The following is an 18,841-nucleotide window of genomic DNA, read 5'->3' on the forward strand; positions in this document are numbered from 1 at the left end:
TACATTTACATAGCTGTGTTTTAAGCACATACAGTTGGGCTCCTATTCATTGTTTTGACCCCGGCTTTACAGTCACTTGAATTAATATCCAACCTGTGCAGCGTAGGTCGTAACTGATCAAATAAATAATCCAGTGAGGATTAAATATCGATTAACGCAGCAAAATAAAGAAGTACTTGCTACTGTTAATTTTCAGCACAAGATGGCGGTGTTGTGCCCCACACGGCCTATCCCACTTTATAACGCTTCCAAACGGGCCAGCAGTTTAGTAAAGCTAGCCTTGATACTTCATAATGTAGTGTTTTCGCCGAAAATGTGATTCTGTAACAATGGCCCACAAGCATTTTCTTAAACTTTATTAGAGACATTAGGTAATTCTTTTTTGAAAAATTGAAAATGTATTGCAAGGAAGGTGTTACAGTGAATTTGAATAGGCAAGTTACGTTATATCTTTTAGAAGCAGGGAATTACATATGAAAAACCAAACGAACTTAATATGTATTGAAAAACGTACAAATATACATTGTATCGCCTGTTACATGTATTTCCACGGAAAAACGTTTCAAACCGTATTTGAACCACGCGTTTGCTTTTATTTTGAAACATCACAGCGGAAGCCGTATCGTTACTCACTTTTTAACTTGACGCAGTTTGGCTGGGTCACGCTGCAAACCAGCCGGATGTTTTGCGTCGCCAGTATGTGATGGGAACATTTGCTCATCTTTTTTTGCACAAAGCTAATCGTGCGGCTCCAGCGGCGGCCCTGACCAGGTAAGTACCAGCGTTAGCCGAGCGGACTGGCTTGCTTTCGGAGCTGCAGCTCGGAGTGGGTGAAAGCTGCAGGGAGGTCGTGACGGTGTTGGTTTGCAGTGACCGTGCACGCCCCTGCGCGCTCCCCCGAACAGTCATAATATAGTTTCTCTGCTGTAGCCTTTTCAACAGGCATAGAGGGTGGGGGTGCTGCGGCGTTGTTTATAACCCGTTTGAGCAAAAATACTGGCGAAAATGTTTTTGTTTTTTTAATGGAGTGTGTGCGCTCGGGAGTGAAGGAAGGCCTGAGCAAAACACAAGCTTCTACTAGTCTCTTCTATGGTGAATTCACGAAGGGGCAGAGAGACTGTAGACCCTGTCTCGTGTCTCTTCTCCACCTGTCTAGTGATCATGTATAACTCCTAACAACTGCGGCAGCAATAGGATGATCCCTTTCCACTTTGGAGACAGATAACACTGAATGCACACAAAACGAAGTAAGCTGCAGGGTTCAAAAATGGCAGAAAAGCAAATATAAGAGGAGGAACAGCAGAGCCACACAGAGGCTGTACTTGTTGAGGATTTCCAGAAAACGGAATTAATTCTTTGCAGGGCTAACCCTGCTGTCACAGAGGGAGCATATATGCTCTCTCTGTGACAGCTGGGTGGCTGGTTGGTGGCTACCTGAGGATCAGAGCAGTAGCAGTCCAAGTGTGGGTTAACAGCTTTTGATGGGCAGGGGGTTGCGTGTGTGAGATTGTGTGCAGCTGTCTGTCCCCATCCCATGAGGCTTTTGTTTCCTCCTCTCCTTTAACTTCTCTCTATAATCCCTGACTCCACTAAGTGTGGACTGGAGGTCTGGTTGCTGCTGTCACTTTTGCCCGAGTCAAATAACCCCTCATGCACAATATCTGGCTTACAACCTAAAGTTTTGAGTCATAAAGTTCACTTGCAAAGATAAAAGGCCACTCTTCATGTCTTTGTGGCTTTAAAGGTCTGACTGGCTTCAGAGTTGCAGCAGTGATGTTTTGGCTTTCCACAGAAGTAGTGATTTGAATGAGACATGCATCAGACGCACTAAGAGCTGGTGAGTGTTGCCGTGATATCCTAACTTAATATACTGTCTGTTTTTTTTTCCATAAGGGCAGAAGGTCTCTGTCTGTTTTGTAGACCTGGGTTGGAAGGTCCTTGCAAATCATTTTTTTGGTATTTGTTTTTACCTGCCCAGATGAAATGATGAATAAAACAAAATAATTCTTAGTTGGCTGCAGCCCTGCAAAGAATTAATTCCCTGTTTTCTGGAAATCCTCAACAAGTACAGCCTCTGTGTGGCTCTGCTGTTCCTCCTCTTATATTTGCTTTTCTGCCATTTTTGAACCCTGCAGCTTACTTCGTTTTGTGTGCATTCAGTGTTATCTGTCTCCAAAGTGGAAAGGGATCATCCTTTTGCTGCCGCAGTTGTTAGGAGCAGCAGCACACACCTGTTTTATTACGACAGATGGTCAACAGAGTGCTCCTCTGCCTGTGTGCAGTTGGTCAGCTGTTGTATTTCCCCTCATCACCCTTATCTGACTTGGCAGGCTGTGCACATTTCTTATTTGACCAGGCAGTTGTCTTCTTGTTGAGCCACCAAGCTGAAAAAACACTTATTTTAGTTGGGAAGTCGACTGAGAACCCACGCTGAAACAGTGACGCCATGGGCTGCTGTTTGTTGGTTATGGTTGCTGGCAAGATAAATTCTGCTGGATATTTAGTGTTATCTCTCTAAATTAATATTTCTGTTGGTAGACATGTTCCCCTCTGATGCTAAAAAGCTTGATCATACTGTAACTATTCAGACCTCTGCAATAGTGGTCGACTGATATGGGATTTTCAATGGCTGATGCCGATATTTAGATATAGGTGGCCAATGGCTGACATAATGCAGATATCAAAACAAAGTAATTTAAAGGCCAGTAACGTGTTGTTTTACGGCTGGGTAAAAAGTGATAGTGACGAGCGCAGCGCTTTTTCCCAAAGTTGAACATTTTTCAACTCTCAGCGACCGGTTTTGTGCCGAGTTTTGCCTGCCTGCCGAGAATTGCATGCTCCTCCAAATAATGCTATAACGCTGTAATATTCACTGTGGGCTTCATCAATGGTGATAAATGATTCAAAGTATATATTTTATGTACCAGCTTGGAAAAACGCCGCGCTCCCATTGGAATGAATTGAAAAAAGACGCTGGCGTCAGAAAAAAACGCTTTGGTGGACACGGGGCCTAAGGACATCAGGGATAAAATTGTAGACCTGCACAAGGCTGGGATGGGCTACAGGACAATAGGCAAGCAGCTTGGTGAGAAGGCAACAACTGTTAGCACAATTATTAGAAAATGGAAGAAGTTCAAGATGACGGTCAGTCTCCCTCGGTCTGGGGCTCCATGCAAGATCTCACCTCGTGGGGCATCAGTGATCATGAGGAAGGTGAGGGATCATCCCAGAACTACACAGCAGAACCTGGTCAATGACCTGAAGAGAGCTGGGACCACAGTCTCAAAGAAAACCATTAGTAACACACTACGCCGTCATGGATTAGAATCCTGCAGCACATGCAAGGTCCCCCTGCTCAAGCCAGCGCACGTCCAGCCCCGTCTGAAGTTTGGATGATCCAGAGGAGGAAAGGGAGAAGGTCATGTTGTCTGATGAGACAAAAATAGAGCTTTATAGTCTAACCTACACTCGCCGTGTTTGGAGGAAGAAGAAGGATGAGTACAACCTCAAGAACACCATCCCAACTGTGAAGCATGGAGGTGGAAACATCGTTCTTTGGGGATGCTTTTCTGCAAAGGGGACAGGACGACTGCACCGTATTAAAGGGAGGATGAATGGGGCCATGTATCGCGAGATCTTGGCCAACAACCTCCTTCCCTCAGTAAGAGCATTGAAGATGGGTCGTGGCTTGGTCTTCCAGCATGACAACGACCCGAAACACACAGCCAGGGCAACTAAGGAGTGGCTCCATAAGAAGCATCTCAAGGTCCTGGAGTGGCCTAGCCAGTCTCCACACCTGAACCCAATAGAAAATCTTTGGAGGGAGCTGAATGTCCGTATTGCCCAGCGACAGCCCTGAAACCTGAAGGATCTGCTTTGCACCAGGAACAATGACAACATGAATGAGCATTATAGTATGATATGCACAAAGACTTAACCTTTATGGATATCCCTGCTACCTTTTCATAAACTGTGGATTTGGAGGTGAAGCTCAGTATGTTCAGCAGTGAGTATGTGAGTAGGGTGGAACAAGTAATTGCATTTGCGACAATATCGCGATATGATAAAACGAGAGTTTCTAATCGAAACCAAACACACCAGCCCAAAAGAGGCCCAGTCTGCTACGGTGGAGGGGCTCCGGTGTTGTCGGAGAATTACTTAGCTTGTCTTCTAGATGCGAGAGGCGTCACTTGGTTTTATTTTCGTTGGCCAACTTTTGTATTGAACCACACACTGAGTATTTCTTTTGTTTGCTTGCTGGGGTCCATAATGTGGAGTTTTTTGATGATATATCTTGTGAAGATTTAAACTGAGATAAGGACGCATTAATTGGTGGTTGAACTGTGTGTGTGTGTGTGTGTGTACCTGATGATAAAATTAGAACTTTATTTTAATAAAGAAAAAGCTTTGGGATATGGAGACGACAAATATTTAGTGTGACGCAAAGCTACTACATGTTCTTCTTTGGCTTGCTTGGTGCATTTTATTTGCCCTGTTAAACTGTGTTTTTGAACAGAGCAGTTTCTCTTATGTAACTAACTCTGTCTAGTACAATTGTTGAGTGTCTGCTGCATCCCACTTGTTGCACTTCCCTTTTCAACCATATCAATGCAGCCTCCACGTTTCCAGAGTGCCACACAGCCACATACATATTGTGTACATATTCCAGTAGTCTGGTATATTAAAATACTGCACCAAAGTGTTAAAAGTTAGCATGTGTACCGTGACGCAGTTTGGAACTTGTCTTTTCAATATGTATTTACATCAATGACACTGGTGGATATATTTTTATATTACTTTGGATAACATTAATATGAACGTTCAAAGTCATTCAAAATCTGTTGTATGTGAACACAGGCTTCACAATCACATAAAAGACAGAAAGGCAAAGATTTGTGCTTCCGAGTCATCTGCCCCAAGTGTGCCGCAACAATGAGGAACAATTCCCCTCCTCATACTCACTGGGACATAAAACTTTTTGATGTCCCTCACCCCCCACACTTGTCCTTTTTTCCTTTCAGCCCAGCCATACTCTCCTCTTTCCTCTTGCACTCTCTTAAAGGCCACGCTAGTCTTTCAGCCAGCCACGGCCTTTTCTTTCTGTTTTGAACCCCCTCCACCACCATCACTACCCCCAGCCAGGGACAAAGACTGGAGAGTGACTGTGGTGCTCTGTAGCCAGGTGTTCTCCATTGCTGCCCCGGGTCGTAATAGCACCAGCCCTCACACTGCAGCTGCCCTCCCCAGCCTCCCATTGTGTAGCTCTATTGTTCAGCCAGTTGATTCATCGGCCACACAGGGGAAACCCTTTCAGACTGCGGAGAGAAGAGTGTGTGTGTGTGTGTGTGTGCGTGCGTGTGTGCTCGTGCACGTTGACTACGCGTGCCTTGGGGAACCTGGGTGTTGCAGGCATTCGCCCACAGCCACTCCCCTCCTCCTCCCCTTGTCTGTGCTCCTCATTGTACGGCTGCGCCGCTCTGATTGGTGGAAAAGCAGCCACTCTAAACGAGGGAATGGCAGACATTGTTGGTCCATCTGTTCTGCCACTCATTGTCCAACTTGCCTGCTTCTGTTGGGGGGGAAAAAAAATACAGCTCTGGAAGGCACTCAGACACTGAGGACAGCGGTGTTTGGCTGGAGTTGGATGCTCTGCTGTACCTGCAGCAAAGACAAACATTGGCCTTGGAAGTAGCTGCTGTGGGAGCTTTAGGACTAGTTTTTTTTTCACTTTCACTTCAGTATTTTGCAATCGGGTTTTCAAGGATCTAAGTCTGTGGATATGAGCTAATCTACTCCCCTTTCTGCATTGTTTGTTGATCTTTTAAGGTCTGGTAAGTGTCATAAAGTCGTGTTTTTACCACCCCTGGCCATAGAGATGATGCAAAGGGCACAACAGTGTTACCTGCACGAGGTTGCTAAAGACGTTTGCCTGGAAAGTGTGTGTGTGCGCAACTTTTACATCTGACTGTGTGTCCTCAGAGTGTGTGTGTGTGTGTGTGTGTGTGTGTGTGTGTGAGAGAGAGAGAGAAGGGGAGACACCAGTTGCAAGTAGCGCTCAGCAGACATCTGTTGCCCTGCTGCAGACAGGGAAAGCCTTGCGCGCCAGCTAGATGCACCAGTACCCACACACACAGTATTCCCTTGGCTGATCATTATGCCCGGGACGCCCGCCGATTTTTTTTTTAGGTTTTTTTTTTTTACAATAACTTTTGAACAGTGTCGGGCATGCAGCTATATACCAGACAACCCCCTCTAGTCCTCCCTGTGCCCCCACCTCCCAAACCCAAAACCCTTTACCCCCTCTCTCACCCACTGTACACACACACACACACTTTTTACACAAAGCTCCCACATACAAAGCGCTGTAAAGACCGTGTTACATATTCATTACTGCCTCCATCAAAGCCAGCAGGGCTGCTGTGTGTGGGAGCTGGCTCGCTGGTGTTTGAAAGATGCACCCACTCAGCCTGGAGGTCTGGAGATGGTGTGATGAGGTCTCTCTGCTGTTGGTCCGTTAAGACTAGGCCTGATTTGGGTATTTCAAAATGCACTGAATGCATTATTCTGTGGCACGTGGACCACACTAGAAGATTTTTTTCAAATCCTAACTGCACTTTGCAAGACTCACATTTAATCAGTTCACACATTGAACAGGCTTTAATAGTGACAAGCACACTGTTCACATTTCTGCTGTTAAGCAGCCAGCTTAAGCCTAGATGAGATGTGTGGCTTACTACTTCCTGGGTGAAACCCTGAAGAATCCATTTCCACTGCACTATTCTGCATTGTTGGATCTGTGTCCCATTGTACATGTAGTAGTTGTACTAGTGGCCAGGGTGTCATTTAAAATTTTCGGTTCTAGTGCTGATAAGATATTTGAGTTTTACGGGTCACAATACAATACTTTTTTTGTTACCATTTGTGAGGAACACATTTTCTCTATATTTGTAAAAAACCTTCCATGTCACAAAGCCAGACTTCTCAAATGTTGAATGTTGGCTTAACACAAGCAGCTGGACAAGAAAATTGCTTCAATAAAATAGTGCAAAGTTGGCCAAATTAAATGAGGGGCTATTTGATCAGATAGTACACAAAATTAGAAATCTGACCAGATATGGGGATACTAGTTTGACAAAACTTGACAGTTTTTGGTACTTGGTGCTATTGACACATTTCGGTTGGTTACAAAAGTATTGTTTTATAATAGGATTGCTCTGATGCAATTTGTTCTTCTAATACCAATCCAATAATAGTGCTCTCCTTGTCCTTGATTTAAAATCTTGGCCGGTCCAGTTTCTGGAACTCATTTGAGTCATTTTTATGTTAAATAATGACACCAGATTACTATAGCATTTAAAACTGTTTTCGATCATCGCGCTGTTATTGACTGTAGCTAACAGTGGAAACACTGACCTTTTATAATGACACTAATGAAGAAACTGTATTTATTTAATAAGAATCTGTCACATCTTGTCCAATATGTGATGTCGCATAAAAGCACTTTGAGTAGCTGGAAGACTGGAAAGGGCCTATACTTTCCAAGTACAGACCATTTACCATTTAATAACTGACTTAGATAAGTGTCAGCAGACCTAGTTTGATACCCGGCCCTACTGCTGATCCAAGGTACAAGTTAATTCTAGGGATTTATTGTAATTAGCTTTTTACACAAATGTGATCAGAAGACTTTCTGTGTAGTTAGATATGAGTGATGATCTACTTCTGTTTGCGTCCTTAGTGTAACGTTATGTCGACACAGCGGTGATGTTCTGCTCACGCTGAGGCACCAGCGCCAGCAGAAATTTTAGGCCCCATGACAAAAAAAATCTAACTGGGCGCCCTCTGCGCAGCTGTTGTCACCACATCTCTAAGACCTAACTGTCCCATCAAAAGCTTTACATAACTCCTAATTAAAAGCTTGCAACTGTCTTGCTTCTTGTAGTTCAGTACTAGTACTTGCACAATATTTACTGCTGGTGAGTCTGCATACAGTATGCAGTTCACAAAGTACAGTCCAGACAGGAGGTTGTTTTTATTTCATAATGATCATTATGTGAGAAAATAATTTGTGTTTTCTGTCATTAATAAATATCTTATTTTCTTTCTCGTTATGGAGAAAATCCCCTCAGAGTCCCTGGAATGATGCTAACTGGCATGTCATTATCACCATGTTGCTCACTTTCTTCACTGGGACAGGGAGGCTACAGTTATGTGGAGACAGGGGTGCTGCTGACTCCTCTGTTGTTAGTCTGCTAAAAGGGGCGGGGACAATGATTTAATATGAATATCTTGCTAAACGTTTCCCTGCACTGATTAAATGTTGATGAAATGTAGGCTAACACTAGTCTGTAGCTAGCTAGCTTATTTCACTGTGGACATTAAGCCAACAGGTTAATACCACTCACAGACTAAAGGCTGCCCACCTTTCTTGGTGAAATACTGGGTTACAGATTGACATTCTTTCCTCTGTCTTTTTCCTTTTTCGAAAACCAGATTTTGGTTTACTAGGCAACATTGTGATCACTATATTTCTGGCGCATCTCCTGGCTGTAACTAAACACCTTCACTGATCAGTGCACTTAGGCAAGACCAAACCATTTCATGCAGATACAGGGGGGTGGTCGGTCAATGTGGATGTTTACTTTTTGGTCAATGGGAAACTTTTATTGTCATAAACAAAGAGATCATTGATTTTATTATTATATTTGAAATATAAATACTCAATGATAATGGTTTATATAGTGTATAATATAATTTTGATATTAACTTTCCCCTCTATAAGGCGCACCTGCGCTGAGGCTTGATGATGTCTGGCCTTAAGAGAAACTTGAATGGAAAGACAGTTTGGATGTGTCACTTTAGACCATCAACAGAGAGGAGTGCGCATGAAATGTTCCCAATAGCCCCACTCTCTGCACAGCAGTATGAGTCACTTTGTGAGGTAGACGTTGTGTCTGTTTGTGCATGCAACGCCCACATTGATTAATCCCAGTGTCCCAGTTCTAATCACTCCTGTAGGTCTGTTGTTGTCTTGGGTGGCAGGGTGGGTTGCCAGTGAGGCACACTTAAGCCCCCTCCCCTTCCATCCCCCACACCAGACACTTTTTTGTAATGGATGTGGAAGGCGGGTCGCCGACTGAACGCCACAGCCTCTGTCTTGGCATTTTAAGGGTGAATGCTTTCAACAGCTGTAGCTTAGCAACAGTAGCTCAGCTGCGTTGCTAGGCAGCCCTTTTTCATAAAATGCACACTCACCTCCCCCCCCCCTCCATCGTCTCCCACCTCCCGCCCACCATCTTTAAGTCACTTCCCCTTCCATCGTCTGTTTCGTCCAGATAACGTGGGTTTGAGTTGTTTCTTGGGTTGGAAGATACTGAAGTCTAACCAGGTTTTTTGGTTGTGCATGTGCCTTTGGAAAAGTCTAACTGTGAAATTACACGTGTAGAAATTGATACTATTGTTTCCTTTTGGAGGGTTTCCTAAACCAAACAAAGAAACAACTGTTTGTGTGAAGGAAATACCATACATACTGAAACATTCAAAGATGCCAGTAAGGAATTTAACGCGGTCCAGTCAGAATACACCACCAGTCCTGTAGCCTAATTCATTTTTTTCTAAAGATTAACATATCAGTTTCATGATTTCATCTTAACTTTCCAAAGCGCTCCCTATAATTTGTGTGCAGCTAAACCTTTGACACCAATCAGATTAGCCTAACCAGATCCCATGTCCTTCGTGCTTGAACGCAATACGTTGATTGGCTCGGTAGCCTAGAGGCCCCTCATTGTTTTAATGAGCGATTCCACCAACCCAGTGGGAAGAAGCATATGGGCCTTAATTACCAGGTAGAATATGAGGAGGAAGGGTCTAGCGGCCCCATCGCTACCGGCTTGCTTAAACGGTTCACCCTCTGCTCCCCCCTTAGATTAATGTGCTGTGGCGTGGCCCTTTAAAATACACTGGGGCCAGACTAAAAAAAAGGGGGAAAAAAACGCGGGAGTCCATTAATTAGGGTGAGAGGCCCCATCGGCTCTTTGTGTCAGCCAGTCTGTGCCTCGGTGGAGTCCCCAACTGCCCGCGCCAGTGTAAACAACATCGGCTCAGAGGCTTACACTGTTAGGATGGCTTAGGCAAAAATGTTTCTAAGAAAATAAAGATGGAAAAAGTCAGATTTTCCTCAAATTTCAGAATTTAGAGTCAGTGTTGACTCTAAATTCTCATGTAACAATACAGCCTTCTCAACGTTTTCATTTGATTACCAGGGCTGATCATTACAAAAGAAAATGTCAAATATTCAAGTTGTATTTACTTTACTGTAACTACTACTGGTTTTAGGGCCCAGTATATTGTAGACCAAGTATTTAAAGTGATACAGTATGTCAGTCAGTACCTAATTTCCATGTATCTCACACGAACGTCATCCTCCTTTCTGTCTGTTCCTTTAGGCACCAATGAGTCGAGCTTTGTGAGAGGGCAGCAGGCGGCCCTGTGTGCTGGATGTCTGTGACAGATCCATGGGCCACAAGGACCATGTGGAGGAAGGAGCAGGCCACATCCTGGATTTGGGGCTGGATTTGGAGTATCTCCACGTAGCAGGGGCTGACCGGCAGGCTGGCGGCGCTGACGGGGCCTCTGCTATGGAGGAGCAGGGGGAGAGCTCCGGTAACAGCAGCACTGCCAATTCCCCTCCACCGGCCGTGGCGGAGGAAAATACCGGGTCTGATGCAGAGTGTGAGCCGGCACTGTCTTCCAGCGCCACTCTCGCTGCTGGCCCCGACCCGGATGAAGGAGAGGGAGGGTTAACTCACAGTAAGAACACCCACCAGCCGCTTTGTCGGACCCAGTGTGTGGACTTGGGCACTGAAGGTCCTCCTGAGCCGCCATCTGAAGTCCCATCAGAGTTTGAACACGACAATCTTGCCCGGTCCTCACCCAGCTCCCCATGTAAGTACCCACCCGAGCCTCCACCCAATTCCTCCACATCGGACCCAGCATCCGAGGCTGGCGGGAAGGAATACCAGGCTAAGCTGGAGTTTGCCTTGAAGCTGGGCTACTCTGAGGAGACTGTGCGACTGGTGCTGTCTAAGCTTGGCCCCGACACCCTCATCAATGACATACTGGGAGAGCTGGTTAAACTGGGCACCAAGTCAGACAGCGAGGCGCCGGCTGGATCATTAGCCTCTACCTCATCTACTTCATCCTCCTCTTCCTCTTGTGGCTGTTCTGATTTACTGGATGGCCAGAGGTCGGACTCACCCTGTCCTTCAGACTCTCTGTGTGACCAGGACAACCTGCGGCCAGTTGTGGTGGATGGCAGTAATGTAGCCATGAGGTGAGGAGTCTGTGTGGTAACAGTTTTAATAAAGACATGTAGTTTAGTCACTATAAAATGCTCTTTATTGATTCCACACAGCAGACTGTTACAACATGCCTCATGTACCATCTTGTATAATGTAGAAAATGACTTTATATTATATTAACACCCCAAATGTTAATTTGCCATTACCTTTTGCCACTCAACTGGGTCCTGTAGCCATGGCAACAAGGAAGTGTTTTCCTGCCAGGGCATCCAGCTGGCTGTAGACTGGTTCCTGGAGCGAGGCCATCATGACATCACAGTGTTTGTGCCTGCGTGGAGGAAAGAGCAGTCCCGCCCTGATGCCCCTATAACAGGTCAGTGCGCGACACTGTCACATATGCAGTCGATAAAGTTGTGAGATTATTCTGGCACAGCATTTTCTCAGCCTTACTATATCTCCCCTCCTGTACAGATCAGGAGATCTTGCGTCGCCTAGAGAAGGAAAAGATCCTGGTCTTCACTCCGTCGCGGCGTGTCCAAGGCCGGCGAGTGGTTTGCTATGACGACCGCTTCATTGTCAAACTGGCCTATGAGTCAGACGGCATCATTGTCTCCAATGATAACTACAGAGACCTGGCTAATGAGAAACCAGAGTGGAAGAAGTTCATCGATGAGCGGCTGCTCATGTACTCCTTTGTCAATGACAAGTAAGTAGGAGTGGGAAAGATTTTGTCAATATAAATGACTATGATGCCTTGGAATCAAAAGAATCTTAAAATTTACGTCTCTAATTTTGAACCCAAAATTGTTGGTTACACATCTGACATTTGGTTTAACAAATGCCATGGCAACTGATATTTTCACTTGGTTTTAAAAGGAGAATTACAGCTAATTTACTTCCGTCTATCTCCACTTTACCTGTTCCCCCAATCAATTTACACAGGAAAGGAGATGTAACTTAATATTCACCAACTTTTAAAAACACCATTGTCCTTAATCTTATAGTAACTACCTTGTCTTTCTAATCCTCCCTTCCTGTCTCTCAGATTCATGCCCCCAGATGACCCTCTTGGTCGTCATGGCCCCAGCTTAGACAACTTCCTGAGAAAAAGACCTGTCATGCCTGAGCAGAAGAAACAGCCTTGCCCATATGGTGAGAACACAGCTATGCACAAAATCTGACCAATAACATTAAGGATGTTGTGTAGTGGAGACGGTGTGTCTTCAAAATGTTGAAATGATTGTGCAGGTTACATATTGACTTAAGTTGCAGTGTTTGTTGAGAGCGTCTGTATATTTACTTTGTAATCTGTCTCTTTGCTCCAGGAAAGAAGTGCACTTACGGCCACAAGTGTAAGTACTACCACCCAGAAAGAGGTGCTCAGCCTCAGCGTGCTGTTGCTGATGAGCTGCGTGCTAGTGCCAAGACCTGTGTCACCACAAAAAACCAGGGGGACACCGGGCTGGTGAAGAGCCACAGTGTGCCAGCTGGCAGCATCGAGGCAAAGAAAGGCGCCCAGAAAAGGCAGTCAGACCCTAGCATCCGAGCTTTGTCGTACAGCGATGCTGAGGAGAAGCTGCTGGCAAAAGGGAGGGTGGAAAGCCAGAAGAACAGTATGTGTGGCGGCAGCAGTAGTGGTAGTTGCAGTGGGAGCATCACCATGTCCCCAGCCCCAGGAGGCGGCCCTCCATCCGGTCTTAGCTTTCCTCAGGAGCAACAGCCGAGAGCAGCGACTCCTCACAGTCTACCTGCCCCCAGCCACGACCTTTACCCGCACTGTGAGTCTCCAGACTTGAGCTATTACTCAGTAACACGTGCCTACTCTGGCCTGAGCCTTTCCTCCAGGCGGAGCCCAGACTGCCGCTTCCCCAATGACACAGACCTGCGGATAGGCTCAATGGGCTCAGCAGGCTCCGAATGCAGCAGTGAAAGCAGCGTGAGTTGCAGCAGCAGCTGTGACTCCTACAGTGAGAGGCTGTGTCCTGGATGCCACCCAGACACCTTACTGGAAGACACCGTCCATTTTGCTAATCCCCACAGCCGGCTGTATCCCCATCATGCCGCTTCAAACCATGAACTTTGTAGCCTTCATTCTGCAGATTATGGAAATATCCAACACAGCCACACGTCTAATACGGGAGCACACAACTACCACCTGATTGTGGCACGTGGGCAGAGCTGTGCTCACGATCAGCCTCCGCCAGAGGCTCCACCAAAGCGCCCTCTCTACCCCTTGCCCCCTCATCTCCAGCATCAGCCGCTAGCTGCACGCTCTAGCTGCCCAGGCGACTACCACTCTCTGCCTCAGTCCAACCCTCACCCTCCAGGCTCTCCTCTTGGCAGCTGCCTGGCCCCCACACGAGCAGAGAGTGTGTCAGACTCACATTTGTATGAACACCTCTCCACATCGCGCCATCACCACCGTACAAAAGCTTTGCCCAGCTGGGACACGTACTACAGACAAGCTCCATTGCCGCCCTCCAGGTATGAGCCGTCCGCCTATCAAAGCCTGCCAGACACTCGCCAGTCATCTTGGCATCCGTGGGCTCAGGACGGCTACGCCCAGCACCACTCCTCGCATCCAGCTCTCCACCCATCCCCAACACATTACTTAAACCACCCACCGCCTCCAGCCCGCTCTCCTCACCCGCCCTACCAGCCTCACTGCGCTCACCTTACAGTGCCCTCCCACGCTCCTCCCTCTTACATGTCGCAGCACCCGGAATCCCCTGCACACAGCCGGTACGGGGACGTGAGGGAGAAAGTCTACATGAACCTGTGTAACATCTTCCCCTCGGAGCTGGTGAGTCGGGTGATGGCCAGGAGCCCCCACGTCACAGACCCCCAGCAGCTGGCAGCCGCCATCCTTGCAGAGAAAGCCCAAACAGGCTACTGAAGGAAGGAAGAAGGAAAGAAAGAAAGAAAGAAAATGTATCTCCCATAAGAAAACAGCAGTTATGTTGTCTGTCATCAGCAGAGCAAACTGGAATTTGCCTTTGCAACATTTGAAAGTGGAATTTTAAATACTGGAATGCTTTTGGATTGTCTGCAAAGAAAGCCTTTTAACATTAAGACAATGCATAAGTTTCAAGGAAATAAAATGCTGAAGATAATCCAGCTCTGGTCACTGTGCAGCGGCAACTAAATCAACTCAACTTTAAGAAGTGTGGAGAGAGCGAGTCATTTGACAAAATCTATGTCTGACACAAAGTGCAACTTGTGGATATTGGTCTAGATTGCCCAGTTATTCTCTTTTATTTATTTAGTAGGTGATTATATGCATCTTTCACATGCAGGACTTGTTATGCATAAAATTCTCAAGAGGCACTTTTTGTGGTTTTACAACCAAATCATAACCTAGTGAGTCAGTATTGCATACATAAATACCTTGACATGAAGGATTATTTAATAATTTCCACCACCTTTATGGCCAGATTCTGATTTGTATGGAACACACACACACACACACACACACACACACACACACACACACACACACACACACACACACACACACACACACACACACACACACACACACACACACACACACACACACACACACACACAGTGTGCATTGTACACTGTACTTACTGTCAGACCTGAGAATTTCCTTTCTTGCATGTTTAAAGCACCAGATGGATAGGATTTTCTACTTCATAACTATAAAGAAAGTGTCACAGTTAAGTATTCAGTCTTAATTCCTGATCTTTCCATGCCATTTTCTTCATTTTTATGTGGCAAATCCCCGTCTGGTACACCGTTATCACATGACCGTTTCAAACTACTATTTGAATGAGGTCTGTCTATTATCTTAATCTCCTTGTGTGTGTTGTGCGGCCATTTGTGTGTGTGTGGGGGGGGGGTTCCATGTTGATAAGAGATGGTGTCCGAAAGATAGTCGTCTTATTTGAGATGACATCGGTATTTTGGTCAGAGTTGTAGCTGTAGAGATGGGTGACCCTGTCGTGTGTACCTTAGTTTTAGTAAGGGACATCTCTCTCTCTCTCTTTCTATCTCTCTCTCTCTCTCTGGACCCTTTGATTTGGGTCAACTCTGGTATCTGCTACAGACAGAACATCTGGACATCAGTAAATCAAACATGTATGTATTGTAAATATATTTAACAGATTTCCCTGCTGTTCTACTGGCTAACAGAGTCTACTGTTGTCTGTAGCAGATCCCAGCTGAATCCATGCTAGACGGAGAAAAACCTTGTTTGATACAAATTGTATCATTAACTAAGTCGCTGATGTTATATACAGTACATGGACTTGTTGATCTGTATTTATCAAACACTCTTGATGTATTGCTATATGATGAAGTGCATTGACAACAGTTATGTTCCAATCGAGATGTTCCAACTTTTAATCTTGTGGAAATTGCTTTGAGACAATTATTTCACATGTTAGGAAACAAAAGGAGTCGTCTGCCTACTATGTTTAGGCATCACAACTTCCTTATCTGCGCTTTTGGGTTTGAAGCTGGCTTATTTTTTACAGGAGCTCCAATTAAATCATGTGTAAGAAATATGCTTTGGTTTACTGGTTTGAAAACAGAAGTGAATTAAGTCTGTTTTTTCATGGTCAGGTTGGGGTCAGTTAATTTTAAGCTTTCTTTTAGCTTTTTTATTAAGTCAGGAGGTGGATTTCCTTAAGCTAACATTACACAACGTTATGCTTGAAATAATAGAGAATTGATGTTTTATCAGTAATTACTCTGTTTCAATTAAATCATAAATTGAGTTGTAAGACCCCAACCATGTTTAATAGGTAAAGTTTTGTATTTGGGTCAGTCTAATATCCCAGGGCGGCCATTTTGAATGTCTCTACCAAAGCTCTTCTTGGAGTATCTGCAAACGTATCATTTTTGCTTCAACAAAAAGATGAGGTCTTCATAGAACCATGAGTTATCCAGTCAGTAAAGACATCTCGAGAACAACTGCTTAGCAGGAAGTTTAGCTAGCTAACCTACTAGCCCTTTTCAAACAAATGTGTTTGATATTTTAAGACATATTTAAATGTCTATGGCCACAGTGCATTACATAGGGGTATGTTGAAATAAATTGCTTATAAATGAAGAAAATGTCTTCACAAACAGGAGAATTATTACTCCTGAGGCTACCTGAGCACTTACTAAGCAATTTTGTTTTACAACATTTTGTTGTATTTCACACCTGACCTGTTCAGGATATAACCTGCCTATGGCCTGTCGTATCCTGGGATACTCCAAAATGAATTCAGACATACGTTGCACTTTTATTAGGATGTTAAATATTCCGCAGCATTAGCCTATCTATGACTATGCTAGATTGCTGTATTAAACCTAGCCCTGTGGCCAGAATAGGATGATAGCTGACTGTTTATTGATCTGGGTTCTTGAGACTATTTTGTGTAAATAATTAATAATTCCTGTTGTCTCTTTCTAACTGGTTAGCAGCAGGACATAGCTTGGTTGTACCGGATCAGGTTGAGTCCTACCAAAGCGTAACGCAAGTTCAAAATGGCCACCAAGGAATTAAAGTCTGCAGAGTGAGCTCGTCATACAGTTCATCACAAGCCAGCTACGTAAAGCCCACTGGTTTCTTTCCTGTCCAACGTGTCACATTGTACAAATAGTGAATAATTGTACAATAACACGTGAGCGAGAACCTTTGTGTGTATTGAAGAAGCGCCTTCTCTCTGGCCTCCTGGCACTGTGTGTCAGTGTAGCACCTGAGCGTGGGCCCAAAGTAATGCCTCTTCATGGCATTGTGCTTATGACACATCCAATACTCTGAACTATGTTCAGCTAACTGTTATGCATGTTTTGATTTGTTTTGGTTTCTGCATGTTTCCTTGTCTTTCATTTGTGTACATAGATGTGTTTGTTTCCTAGAAGTTTGTCTTGCCGTTACTGTGACATGATGCTAGCTGTTGAGATGCCTCTAGGCTTACTTATACACAACCTGGCTTGTTTTTCTGCTCATTAATGTTTTATTTCATAAATCTCTTGACATACAATATAAAGTCAAGTGGCAATGCTATCTTGTTTTCTATTAAGTTTGACATTTACTCCAAAGGATTAGGAAGCTTGTTTTGGAATGCATCCCACTTTCCTTCAACATTGTTTGCTTTGGAAGTGCCCTCAGTCATAGATGATGATAATGGAAACCATCATGATAAACTGACTTTTGTGCTGTAAATAATACAATGCCACAACATTCTTACAGAATAAAAACCCTCTGTTTCAAATTATATTTACATTTAGCCAGTATAACAGTGTAACTAATTGATTATTGTAACATTTTCAACTGTAACTGTGATTGTTCATTAAAGAGTACTGCTATAAAACATGTATTGTCAATTGACATTGTAGAAGTTATGGAAGGCTCCCAATTTCAGTCAACTATTTCCAGTTATTCCATTTACAAAGAAAATTATTTAGAAAGCTTGTCTGTGCATTACAATTGCTGTTCTCCTGTAAAAGTTATATATTAGTATTTTAAGTAACAATTCTCTCATAAGATAAGAACTATCTTTAACAGTAATTTGTAATCAAACTTGTATTGGAACCATGTGGTGTGTATTCAGAGTTCTTAGACTCGTGTGCTTTCATCTGATTTTATCCTCCGCAGATAAAAATTAGAGCTGAAATCAGTAGCCAATTAATCAATTACTTAATTGTTTCACTTTCAAGCAAAGATTCCATGTTCCAGATTCTCCAATGAGAGGATTTCTTTTCGGATATGTCTTTTGGATTTAACCAGGCATTTCAAGAGACTAAATTGCCATTTTTCACCTTTCGTTGACATTTTCTAGACAAAATAATTGCTAGCTGCAGCTCTGAAACATGGAAGTAAAGGCATGTGGATGCTTCTTAGCAACGACGACCCAGTCTTAATTGAAAGCATAAGCAATGAGACTAGATCCTTCTCCAGAGGGCTCATGACCTCAGACCAGGGGGGTAAGATTCACTTCTCATACGACAGCGAACTGTCAAGACAACACCGTTAAGTCTTTGACAAGGCAAAGTCTGGAGTTTAACCCCAATGATAATCTGCGGAAAGAACTAGTAATCAGTAGATCACAGTTCACTGGGGCACCCAACCAATCTGTCAGGCCTGATGGGACTTTCAAGCACAAAGCGGGAAAATCTGGCCAAGTATAATGCTGCATAGTTAATCAATATGTTGATTTGTCAATTGACAGAAAATGAATCTGCAACCATTTAACTGGTTAGTCATTTTGAATCATTTAACTAAAAAGACTCAAATGTGAATATTTCCTGGTTTACATAGTGTTGTATGACTGAACTGGATATTTCGGGGTTCTGGACTGTCTGTGAAACCAAGATGACTTAATCACCGCTTATGGTACTTCAACAACATTTTTAAACTAAGTATCTGAAAATAACAATATCAATTGTTGATTTTGGGGTATTTTTTACAGAATGCAGATACATTTTTTATTAAAGCCGATCATATAGCAAAATGTAAAATGAGCCGCAATACGTTCAAACGCCATTAAATTTGTCATTAAATAATATAAATGGGTCAAAAC

General features: G+C 44.1%; 1 protein-coding gene across 2 annotated transcripts; it reads left to right on the forward strand.

Moving 5' to 3' along the window:
• Positions 1-579: 579 nt before the first annotated feature.
• LOC119902862 (probable ribonuclease ZC3H12C) lies at positions 580-17,632 on the forward strand. 2 transcript variants are annotated; one of them, XM_038719250.1, is made up of 7 exons: positions 580-771; positions 1,745-1,837; positions 10,446-11,332; positions 11,534-11,673; positions 11,772-12,006; positions 12,346-12,452; positions 12,626-17,632. In XM_038719250.1, the coding sequence occupies exons 3-7, from the start codon at positions 10,515-10,517 to the stop codon at positions 14,194-14,196; spliced, it is 2,871 nt and encodes a 956-aa protein (XP_038575178.1). In that variant the 5' UTR covers positions 580-771; positions 1,745-1,837; positions 10,446-10,514; the 3' UTR covers positions 14,197-17,632. The 2 variants fall into 2 exon arrangements, with proteins under 2 accessions (XP_038575178.1, XP_038575171.1); XM_038719243.1 differs by lacking the exon at positions 1,745-1,837.
• Positions 17,633-18,841: the final 1,209 nt, after the last annotated feature.

Source organism: Micropterus salmoides, unplaced genomic scaffold, assembly GCF_014851395.1.
Source record: "Micropterus salmoides isolate LMB-PRFRI ecotype aquatic unplaced genomic scaffold, ASM1485139v1 Ms_hic_scaffold_1, whole genome shotgun sequence".
Classification (NCBI taxonomy): domain Eukaryota; kingdom Metazoa; phylum Chordata; class Actinopteri; order Centrarchiformes; family Centrarchidae; genus Micropterus; species Micropterus salmoides.